Genomic DNA, 12,600 nt, shown 5'->3' with positions numbered 1-12,600 from the left:
AAGCTATTTTCAGCGCCACCACAACCAGCGTTGCTGCTGTTGTTGCTCCCGCAGATACTAGCAGCAATAGTGCTATTGTTTTCCGTACACATCGCATTGTCGCCGCTACTACAGCAGGTAGCCTTGAATGAATCTGATGCTGATGAAAGTGCTGTTGTTACTGCTGGTGAACACGGCAAAACGTTGCTGCCGGTGCTGTTTATTGTAGCGGACGCAGCAGCTGATGCTGCTGCTACGGCTGCCGCCGCCCGCAGTGTCGCATTTAGTAGACGACGCGTGCTAGTGCGCGGACAAACGTCACTAAATCCACAGTCATCGGGCGACATAATGCAGGACGAGGAGGAGGACGAGGAGGTACTAGGAGTGATGATGGCGGTGGCATGGGAGATGGATCCCGAGCAGGATGATTTTGCCGAAGGCCTGGCAATTTGTAGTGCTGAAAGTAGAAAACCATCGACACGGATTTCGCGTGCAATCGATTCCCGGGCGTGGAGAGGAAAGAGAGAAGGTCGTACAGACGGAATAGAGATATAGACCGCTATTGAAGGGCAACTACGAATAGGGGGGCATGTAACAGCGAACAAACCATTGCCACACATTGTCACATGATAGGACTGGAAAAATCCGTGTACAAGATACTTTCGGTAGGATTCTGGTAAAATGTTATCAAAAAACTATATCTCATAGTAAGTAAGTAGGTTAAGGATGAATGATACATGAGGAGAATTCTTGGAGAGAATTCAGATGAATAGATATTCTGATCAATTTTTAAACCAGAATGGTAACACGCCTTCTAAAACAAGAAGGTATACACCAAAAACAAGAAGATACCGCTGGCCGTATCATTTGCTAACTATCAAATCTAACAGAACCTAGCATTGCAAATCCATGATGGAAGATGTTTTCCACAGATAAAATTATACAAACAAGAAAACCTTCGACTCAAACATAACTCAGAGAATAGTATAATGGGAAAGAAGCGTAACAAACAAAAAAAAAGTAATGTGGTGGTGAAACGAGGGAGATGAGAATATCATCCTAATAATATCCTAATAATAAACAATTCACACAATTCCAAAGCCCTAAAAAAGCATGACGTGAAGCATAAATTCTTCAACGAAACACACAACACATTCACGAGATATGATGACCTTCAGAGTAAATTTAAGCGATAGAGCGGAACAAAAGCAATTTTGAGGAGCGTGCGAACTCTCACTTGCTTTCTTTTACTGAGCGCTATTGAGGATAACGCTATAAATAATGATAGCTGATGTGCAATTAGACGGACAATAAAATTAAATTTTTACGTGACAATATGAGGGATATGAAGCAACACAATCGCAACGCTAACGATATAACGACAACGAAACAATTAGGAAGAACGACTGACGGTTTTCGATGAACTCGTTAAGGGGCAATGGCAAAAGGTTCAATTACAACAACGAAGGTAGACAGAATGGAACAACGGTCATACGAGAAAACTTTAGCCCTTCGAAAGATTGATAAAGAAGGATTGGAAGGGCTTTCAATATGTGATATTACCTTACATCATCAAACTTTTTTAACAAATGCGAATGGGTACTAGTTTGCTTGTAACTTTAAAGGGAACGATTTATTGAAGCATTTGTTTTCCCCCTTCCATATCAACCGCTATTCTGAAGACACATTTAGCAATCAAATATTCAAACAGCAAACAAACGATAGAATCTTGCAATTGTTATGATTCCATGTACTGAAGCTTACGTGCACCATTACTAAGTACACCATAATGTGATAATATTTTTTACCTAAACGAGACTCCTAACTTTCCTTTCCTTTAAGCTTAAAACTTTCCAAGCTGTGCGTTTAGTAACGACGCTTTAAATCTTTGCATTTTGTAAGCCTTAGTGTGTAGCTATTGCTATGCTAGAAGCGCTTGAAATAATAATCGTTTGCAAATAATGTAGCACACAGTTGGCGTACATGCATAAAACCACTGCACTATTAAGCAAATGATCCCCGTACAGCGTTGCTCGTATATAACACGATCATATCATATCGTACGCATCATCGCCTAACCATCGCTAGCTATTTTCTCTCTATAATGATCAATAAATTTAGATTTCGTTCGAGCACGAACACATGAGGAGGTCCTCGCGCATCGCGGTTTCTCCAATTACACTTGCGCACGCGGACACACCTCTCAATTCATCTTCATTAGATTTTCAACAAAAAGGCAGGCAATCGCAAATATTTCAGGGTATTTTATTATTGAGGTTGAATCGGTACTTTCAATGTCCAGCAATGAGAATCATGCCACACACACACACACACACAAACCAATTAGATGAGTGTAACCAACCCTTTTTTCGTTGCGCAAAATGCGAATGCATATTTGCATACATGATGACATTAATGGAAACACAATTTACGACCAAAACAGTCATAGTTTTAAAAAGTTAAAACTCTTTTCAATTACCGCGATTTTGTATTCCCGCGTCAAAGGCACGATCGTACTCTGTACCCGCAGGAAAGCAAATTACCTCATTTGCACAAGAGAAAACGTCCAACAATCTATAGGAGCCTACACCCCAGCGCGGACAGTAGTGCTAGGCAATAATGAGCACGTTGGGAAAAAATATCCCCTACTCTCCCTCTTGTTTGTCACCACCACTAGTGCTAAAGGATTTCAATCTTAATAAAATGCCACAAGAAGTTAGCATCTGCACACGATCGACTCATAAATTGACGTGGATTTATGTATACCACAAACGCCCATTTTATAGCATTGAGCATTCAAAAACAGGATAAAATGCGTTTATACTTCTACCCAACAAGTATCACACGCTGGTGTAGTGTGAGACATTTCCAACGCTTCATACAGATTTTGCAAAAAACACCAATTGAAATGTGTGCCTAACAAAACAAAAACTAAACTGAATCACCTTGAAAGGAATAATTTAAATCTAAAGCTGAATTAGCTTTAAATTCCGCTTAAAACCACATTACATTGCATCATAAATGTTGTTTGCTGTTGAAATTATGGAAGCCAAGCGTGCCGAAGAATAACGATGGACGTGGATTGTTCCATTAATTAACCGGCGCATTATATATACTTACATATCTCTTCATTCCTTATTTAAGATTTATGACGCTTGACTTGTGAGGAATATATATTAAAATCCAGTTCTTTCGAACCTAAATCCAACTAGATAACTTCAACGCCGTAAGTTTAGGAAACGCTACGTCGACAATACGATGGTCACATTCATTCATGTCCCTCACTCCAAAGTCTTGTGAAGTCTTTCTATCCGAATGTCTCGTAAAATGTATTAGGAAATTGCGAAGTGAACAATGTTGGATGTGGATTAAGACAAAAATGCTTAAACCATGTGTTACCAATGCAAATGGTATAAAAACTATGTCTTTTCAATGCCCATATGAAAATAAATTACTATCAGGGTTCGCTGATCTGCAATAGCAATAGCTCTTGATAGTAATTAAATCTGCAATGATTGTACAAAAAGCAAAACGTTAAATTTGTTTCCAACATACAATTCAATGGACACAATCGTAACAAAACAATATTCTAATTTTTTATGCTTTTTCCAACGTTTCCATTATCTGTAGTAAGTTAGTAAAAACTCCTTTTTATGTCCCTCCGTCGCCTAAGTCTCCTAAAGTCATTCATGTCTATGTCTTGCATATTGGTGTGTAAACGTTTTTAGTTATAAATTTAAGTAATGTCCAATTTCCAAGGTCCAAGTCAAGGGATTACACAGACAGGAAGCAACAGGAAAGGAAAATGGGTCGGATGATTGTGGAATCGGGAAGGGGTAAGGATTAAATGGTGGTTATCATTTAGATAAATAAACAAAATGATGATCATAAACTAACTTAAAACTAACACAACTTTCCCAAGCAACGATACTATTGCATTAGGAACTATACTTACCTGGTTGGTTCCGACCGTGTTTGTTCTACCTTACAGTAACGATGACCGCTTTTTAACTCCACTGACAGGGTTTTTGTGAGGAAAGCACAGAATGGGAAATGTGTTGTGTATGTTTTACCTCGGACAAAAAATAGAAAGTCGTGTGCTAGCCAAATGAATACGGAAAAGGTTTTTTCCGTAAGAGTGAAAGAGGATTATTCTTTGGGCGACGTAGAATGGAAAAATGATTGAGGCTCGCTCAAAACGTCACGTTTGCCTCAAACAAACGTATGTGAACATGTGTACACAAATTTAAAACCTACAACATTACAAATCCGGATGGATCTTGTTGGGAATTTGATAACTCTTTTACAAGTATTTCTTTAAATAATTTGCAACAAGAATAATCCTCTTTTCCCTTTAATTCAGCACGACCACGACCTTCAATTCAGTCCAAACCTTACCTTACTGCTACACGAACATATTCCCCCCTGTGATGCAGCTGCTGCTCTCAACACAAAGAGAGCAATCCTCCTCCCTGCGCTGCTGTGGTCCCTGACAATTACCTCACTGCAAACCGTACTCGATTCCGATTTGCAGCTACAAAAAAAACCACAGGGACCACAGGGCCAGCTGCACTTATGACCGCATATACGCAGGACGATGATGAATGATGATCTGGACGCTCCATACAAGCAGAGAGGTGAATGACCCCTGCCCAAAATGCACTTCTTTTCACCTCCAACAAGATACACAACAGCAGCACACATAAATGAACATCATCCACTAACACTACCGAGTATGCACTTTAGCGAAACACTTTAAGGCGCAAACAACACACATATTCACTCTGCAGATACACACAGAAACACTTTGTAACACATACAAAAACTGCACACACGCAACGTACGCGTATTGACAGAACTTTACACCATCACACACTTGTACATGATTCGCGGTCAAGTAGGACAGACGCGTATTGTATTCGGAAGGGAATATAAGCGACAGGCGAGAATGAGAAAAATCATTTGCATGATATTTAGACTCGGATAGCGCGACGAACGAGGAGGAGTAGAGTACGCGAAAGGTCTTGACAAAAAAAACATAAGTACGTTTGCGCGATCGCGGAATTTTATGATCGACAGCCGAAATGAACGACAACAAAAAATCGCGTGTAAAACAGAAAACGAACGAAAAAAACGACAACGATCGTTTCGCGTTAAAGGAAAAACCGGTTAACCGCGCGCAGCACCAGGACAGATCGAACAAAAAACGCGACCGGATTTTGACTGATTTGACAGGATATGCACAGCCGAAGCCGGACACACATTACTAATACTACACCACCATCATTTTCAGCACGACGACGAACGACAGCAAGACAACCAACAAGAGCGGAAAAAACGAGCGAAACGGCAGAAAACACACGAAGAAACTTGTTCGAAAAACGCCAAAACCACAATGATCAATCCATCCGCGCTTCAGACTTCAGAACTACGGGAGAACTAATTACTACCAACTCTGGATCGCGATATTTTTGTTTACCCCATTTTAAAAAGAGTGAGAAATTGCAATCATATTCTTTTAATCAATGATTCGATCGTCAATTTCCATACTAAAATTGAACAGTTTCGGAAAAGTCTTATACACTTCATACACCAAAACAGAGAGTAGACTCTGTTGGCAAACCACTGTTGTCGCTTTAGTGTATTCCGGACGCCATACGCCATTTATGCGGAATAGCGCAACATTTCATAAGAAAAATGCTGCACAACTCGGGGCGAGCCCACGAGATTAACAAATCCACCATGAAGTATCACTTGTCCAGCGAATACATACAAATTTAACTTTGAACTTATAAAACGGTGCGAAGAGTAAGGGTGAGGGGACAGTAGAAATGGTATATGGGAAGCCGCCGCCAAATAGAAACATATTCATGTTTACTAACAAATACTTCAACAGAAACAACAGAGCGAACAACAAGCATTGGCATATGGCGTCGTAAACAACGAAAGGGACATAATAATCGACCAGACAAAACCATTGTCGTTCTCCCTCTGCCCTTTTTGTGTATTGGGGAAAAATATATTCAAAACCAACATGAATTGAGAAAACCAAAACATAAACATGCAGCAATAGTGTAAACTACAGAAAAAAAGTAAATTAAAAAGTGCTAAATAATGAATCAAAGTGTTTTTGTTTGCAAAAGGAACTTACAAACTAAAACCTACACTAAGTGAGCGGAAAAAGGGTGTTGGAAAAAGTAGAGGGAAAGACTAGGTTTAGAAATGGAAATGGGCTATAGGAAAGGATGGAAACCGATAGTGATTCAGGTAAAGGAGCTTGTTTTAAAAAATGAAAAAATTAATTATTTGTGCATTTGTTCGACACTCAATCATTGCTAAACTATCATATTATCCCACCGTTACAACTTATCCCTACTATACGATAGTTAAACAAAACACAATTTTGCATACTAGTGTTTGTTGGGTACCATGTACTCTTCTATGCTTTGAACTAGTTTGTATTACAGCCGTCCCAAGGACAAGGATACAACTACAACGACAGTACGAGAGAGGAATAGCATGAGGAGTAGATTTGCGAAGAGCCGATCAGAGTGGGTGGAAAGCCAATGGATGAAATATGCAGCCAGCACGTGGAATCAAGATACAAGCGCGCTCTCGTACATTCTTCTATGTTTCGGCGCTTATCCGTCTCAGTTTTAACGCATCTGAATTGTGAGGCCCTTTTGATACGAACTGCATTGACACACAATCGCAGTTAACATACATTGTCATAGTCTAAAGTGATAAAGGATTTATCGTTCCTTCTTATATACTGCACACCACAAAAGGTTGCGAAACGTAGAGATGGTTAAATCGTTACGAACGCGCACAAAAAAAACAGTTTTCATCAATAGATAACACGACCCAAAACTCGCATTCAACACCACCACCACCACCACCCAAACAAAGAAAAAAAAATACATTAAAAAGCGCGCATAATGTGAATACAACAAGATTGCATCAACACAGGCCGAGCAGCATTTAGTGATCTCGTCAGACTTTACCAAAAACAAAATAATAGCAAGCCCCACTCACCACCACGCGCTACACACACACCCACAAAAGATAGGCTTTGGTGCAAAAGCTAGCACTAGTACGGTTGGTTTAGATTTGTGTCTTAACAGTAGAGTAAAGTAAAGCAATATTAAAGAAAGCAAATAAAGAGCAAAACAAAAAACGAATCAATCGCAGGTAAAATGGAAATGGGGTGTGTTTGTGTATGTGTGTGCTTGTTGATTCTTGCAAAAGATATGCAACAGAGAGGATTAGAATATAGGAAAGATAGATTTCACAGTGGTGAAAAAGGAAATATAAATGTGGAAAGCATATGAGAAAAACACATGATGTGGACATAAATGGAAGGAAGGTACAGGAGGGTGGGAGAAAGGAAAAAGGCAAACACAGGTGTGGAAAGAGAGATAGAGAGAAAGAAAGGGGAGGGTAAAATCCTTCACAAAACACAATTACTTGATTACAAAACTAATGCATTTCAACAAACTTAAGTATACCTATTGCCTAAGTGAACTAAAGATATGTATATATATAGCTAATAACAAGTGTAGTACTACGCATAACGATATGTTGCAAACACAGGGAAGAGGGGAGAAGTTACACAACACTACACAATCACCAAATAGATATTAATTGTTCGATCACAAAACCAAAAACAAAAAATAAAGTTAATTTACACGGTATACGTGTGTATTGGAATCAAAGCTAAGAAATTCAATTATATGTTTGAGGTATAGATTTTCAGTTAAGCCGTAAACAAAACAAAAAATAAACATTCATTATAAACTCTACTGATTATGATTTTGTTTCTTTTGAAAGATCGCCGGAACAATCAAGTAGAAGCAAGAGAGAGAGAGAAAGAGAGTCATTAGCATCCGTGGAAACAGACTAGTTAGCTGTTTAGTCGAGAGAGTTATTTCCTCGTTTAACTTTAACAGCAAATAGCAACAAGCCGAGTATTGCAAAACAAAAAAGGCTGTATAGGCAATCAAAAACGTCCAGTCATTTTCATTGCGACAAGTTGACACACCCACCTACCCCACTAATTCCATCCCACTGAAACAAAATAGAAAAAAAACCCTAAACTCTGGAATAATACTTAATGCAGGGACATCCAAAAGGTCAGAGAAACTCTGCTTCCAAACCTTAACATGTTCTATCATCATCAATGTGCCAATGCATCGTAATGCCCGGGGAGAGCCAGGTAAAACGGGAACGGAAATATCCCCAAAAGGAAACTCGTTGGCAAACAACACAACAGCAACACTCGAGTGTTGTAAAAACGCAGTTGTACCCTCGTGCAGAATATGATCACGCGTCAAAATATGGTATTGTAAGGGAGATTAACGTTGCACTGCGAACGAACCAAACTACGGTAAGAGAGACAAAAAACAACAACATCCAGAAAGGACACCACACACAAACAAACCAGAGTCTGGTCTGTGCATATTAAACCCTGCAGTTCTTTCATGCTCATCAAAAGACGCTCATGATCATGCCACGCTAACTTCACTCCCCCCAAATGGGTGTGTAATAACAATAAATAGTATTTCACAATAAGGCCAGTTCGCGGCGTGCGATCGCGCGTACGGTGCGCGCGCAACCCCTACCAGAGTTACTTTTTTCCAGAGAGCTTTTTTCCTACTCTTCTTATTTAAGAATTAACCACACCAAGCTCCGGCCGTTACACGATGATCGGTAACGATCCCAAAAACGCAAAGCTAACCACCTCACCACTCCTGGAGGGAGGGCAGGCAAGAATGTGCGCTGTGATGAGATGCTGGTGGTCATCATCGGAGGACACACGGACGCGCACGGTCGGACGTGTATGGATTTACAATACAATGCAGGGAGCAGAGGAAAAAAAACAGCATCAAGGCAATCGAATCTACCAAGAGCCTGTACCGACCGTGAGCACTGCAAAGGTGGGCACGCGGCGGAAACGCAAATCAAGGGAGCTGGTGGTGGTGGGTGTGCATGGTCCGTGTAAATGTCACTTTATAACAAATATACCATGAGGAAAAGAGCGGGTAAGAGGAGGCCGGCCACAGCGCAGCAAACGCCAGGGACAAGGGCAGGCGGGAGGTTTACCCTCGTTGGAATGGCATTGCGTTTGGTGATGCTTTTTTATTTAACTCCTTTCGCCCACGCGTTAGCCAGAGCCGAGGAGGAGCAATAAATACAGCGAACAAAGAAGTGCGACGATTGCATGGCATGGTGCAGATACAAAAAAAAGAAACACACACACAATCCGGCATGTTTTAGAGTGCTCAAACCTCTCTCTTCCCGAAAACGGCGGTCTTGAGAGAGGGAGAGAGATAGCAAGAGCGTCGGAAGGACGCGAAAGAGGAGTGGTGAACATACGCGCGATTTTTTTTTTTTTTTTTGTATGTCCATTGCAACTCAGTGCAATAATGCAACGTGCTGTATTTTTATATGTCTTCAGGCAAGTGTGTACGCGTTCAAGCGCGTGTGTGTGTGCCGGATGACTTTAACTTAACTTTGGTGAAGGTTATTAGCACCGATCATTTACTTCTCCGGATCGTTCCGTGCCGATGCACCGCGATCGTCTCTCCTCCTGTCGGTGAGCGCGCTGAAATCTTGTCTTTCTATCCGAGGCAACGTACACACACAATCAAAAAGAGAAAAAAAAAATGCCATCTTGACTGACTCATGTTTTGCATCAGCAAATAATAACATTATCGTATCTTAACAATTTACAGCATGTTGTAACATGTGTTTTAGCGCGCTGCCTTGTAAACTGACCGAGGGAAACTAGCACCATGCACATACACCGTTTACAATAATCCAGCAGGCGCGCACCACCGTCCACCGTAAATAGCCCAATGTTAAATTAACAACAAAAACGCTGCATCGCAGAAATGAAAAACCCGTGGGTGGACATTAAACAAGTCCATTACGCGCGGCAAAGGACATGCTGCTAACTAAGAAAACCATCATCGTCCGAGACTCTTTGTATAGAAAGCGATGATGACGCACGCATTTTACAGACGCTACATCTCTTCAGCATCAATGCGAATCTCGCCCCACCCACCTTTCAACTATTCCACACCCAACATGGGAGGGAGGGATTGAGGGACACTGCCTATAACCGAGTACTTTGTGCTCGCAGTGTAATCATGATCATCAGCGGAGAGAACCATCGCTGTCGTAAAAAGTACATTTTTTTTTGCTCGATCCACACACGACATTTAAATTCGGACTGTGTCACACACTTGTTGCTAGTTGCGAAAGGGTCACCCCACCCGCCAAGGGGCAGCTCTGGCGTAGGTACTCGCGGCGTACGTACCTTATTTTCATAATGACAACGGTGATGAGCATCCACAGGCTAACTAATTGCATCAAATAAAATAAATCGACGTTTGGCTAACGATATGCCGCACGCTTTTTCAAACCATAATTGCCCACACGGGTGCCAAACGTTAATGATATTCTCTCTCTTGCTTACTACTACTTGGGGCTACTTGGCGTTGCATTTTAGTTTACTTTTAACACACGCACACATACACACATGGCAAAGTTGCGTGTAGCTGGGAGAGCTGCTAGGGAGAGGAACGTGGGGTGTTGTGTTCCAGTGTGTTAATTGACGGAAAAGGATTAATGTTTTTTGCATCATTTTATCATGGATAAGCAATGAGGTAAAGAAGATATTAAACGTTAATTAATATTAATTGTAGGGAAAGATTTATAGTTTTCTTTTTTAATTGCTCTTTTGTCTATTTTTGCTTGTGTTGTATTGTGATTATACCTTAATGTTTAATTTAAAAAAAGGATCAATTTTGCAATAGTAATAATAATTACAAAAAAACCAAACAAACAAACTATGAGAGATAGAGAAAGAGGTAACAAATTTACAATGTTTTTTTCTGTCTTTCGTTTTGGAAAGAAATACGATCCATAAAACACACTATCCGTTTGCGAGAAAGGACAGATAATCGAATGGGAATATAGCTTTAAATTATCTGTGAAATTACTTTTGATTTTGGTAATTTGCATTCATTAAATAGTTTCAATGCAATTACTAGCGCTACAACAATGAGATGCAAATGTATTAAATAAGCTACTATTATTTTAATCTCTCTTGGTCTTATTCACCCGTTACAACAGATACGGGGATTGAACTATGTCGCCTAAATGCGTTCTCTCTTGCATATTAATTATCCACGGACGGAAACAAAGGAAAGGATAGTGGTACGTTTTATGCTTCGCAAGTCTTGACCAAATTTGAAAAATTAGAAACGCTCGCTTACCTTGTGCGTCTCGATGTTGTCCACCAACAGCGTCCTGAGCGGCAATAAACGCTTCGTTTTGCTCACGTTCCATCGGCCATTGTGCAAACCCTGGGGAGAGGTTGAATGCAATTCAAACATCCGTCATCGCAGCAGGACGACACACACGCCATCGCAATGATCGAAAAGTATAAAAGAAATACAAAAACAAAACAAATACATTAGCATCCTTCTCTCCGTGCAATAGCAAGCAAATAAAAACGCTACCTTGACTAGATACATCGCCACCGTGGCTCGGTCCGGCCTGGTCCAGTTCGTCCATTAGATCTTCATCGTCCATTGTCAAATCCTCCACATTCTCGTCCTGCACGTCTTCGTACTCGCTTTTCGGTTCGATCATCATTTCGCCCATCGACGAGGTGGACGTTTTGCCGCGTCGGCTACCATCCCGAAGGTGGTGGTGCCGCGAACCAGACTTCACCGAAGAACCGCCGTCGCCATCGTGCTCATTGTCCGAAAGATCGTTACCGTCGTCGTGCTCGGTGCCAGTGGCCACACTGCCCGGTCCGCATCGTTCCTCATCGTCAGAAGACTGTGCAGCGGCGGCGGCGGCGGCCGCAGCCGCGGCAGCCTGCTGCTTCTGTAGCTTCAGTGTTTCCGCGGCTGCCTGTTGAACGGTTTCAGTCTTTTTGAGAACGGCGGCAGCGGCCACGGCGGCAACGGACAGCACGTTAGCGCTGGTGTTGCTGCCAGCAGCGGCCGTGGATGATGCTGAGGAAAGAGACGAGGCGACGTTGGTGGCTGGAGCGCCGGCGGCGGCTACGGCTGCAGCCACGTTAGCGCCACCAGCGGTGTGCATTGAATGTGATGAGGAATTTGAATGCTGGTCATGATTATCTGCAAATAAGACACGAGAGAGAGAGAGGTGGCGAAAAAGAGTTGATGCGATTAAATTCGTTTACGTTTCACGCGGGTGGCGGAAAGGAGGAAAAAATCGTTAACTACATCTAGGGAAGGGATTAATTCGGTAAGGATGGAATAAAAAAATATCGTGCATTTTTTTTACCATGACAAATACTAACTGAAAACTTCAATCTCCAAAGAAACGGTTGGTTAATCTTTTTCTTATTATAGAATGAAAACCAACAAGAAAAGCGAACAGGTCACCTTTCTGCAGAAACTGCTGCATGAGGTGTTGATATTTCGCTATGATTTCGCCACATTCTTGTGAAACATTTCCACAACAATAACAAGCCACAACAAAACACAACCAAAGAAGTAGGAAAAATAGGCCGTTCTGATAACGACCATATAAACACGCTTGGGCACGATACTAATAATCTTTAGCTTCTACTTTTCG

The 12,600-nt window shown here is 41.3% G+C and overlaps 1 protein-coding gene across 3 annotated transcripts in view; it reads right to left on the bottom strand.

The window, feature by feature from the left end:
• The window catches only part of LOC121592885 (longitudinals lacking protein-like), a 66,669-nt gene that overhangs the window by 19,584 nt on the left and 34,485 nt on the right, over window positions 1-12,600 (bottom strand). For all 3 annotated transcript variants that reach the window (XM_041914749.1, XM_041914748.1, XM_041914750.1), the window contains exons 5-6: window positions 11,508-12,137; window positions 11,262-11,351 (exon numbers count right to left, since the gene is read on the bottom strand). In XM_041914749.1, the coding sequence (XP_041770683.1) occupies window positions 11,262-11,351; window positions 11,508-12,137 (720 nt within the window). The remainder of the gene's footprint in view (window positions 1-11,261; window positions 11,352-11,507; window positions 12,138-12,600) is intronic.

The sequence above is a fragment of the Anopheles merus genome, chromosome 2L (assembly GCF_017562075.2).
Source record: "Anopheles merus strain MAF chromosome 2L, AmerM5.1, whole genome shotgun sequence".
In the NCBI taxonomy this organism is placed as follows: Eukaryota; Metazoa; Arthropoda; class Insecta; order Diptera; family Culicidae; genus Anopheles; species Anopheles merus.
Note: the sequence above shows the minus strand (reverse complement) of the source record. Positions and strands in the feature narration are given on the sequence as shown.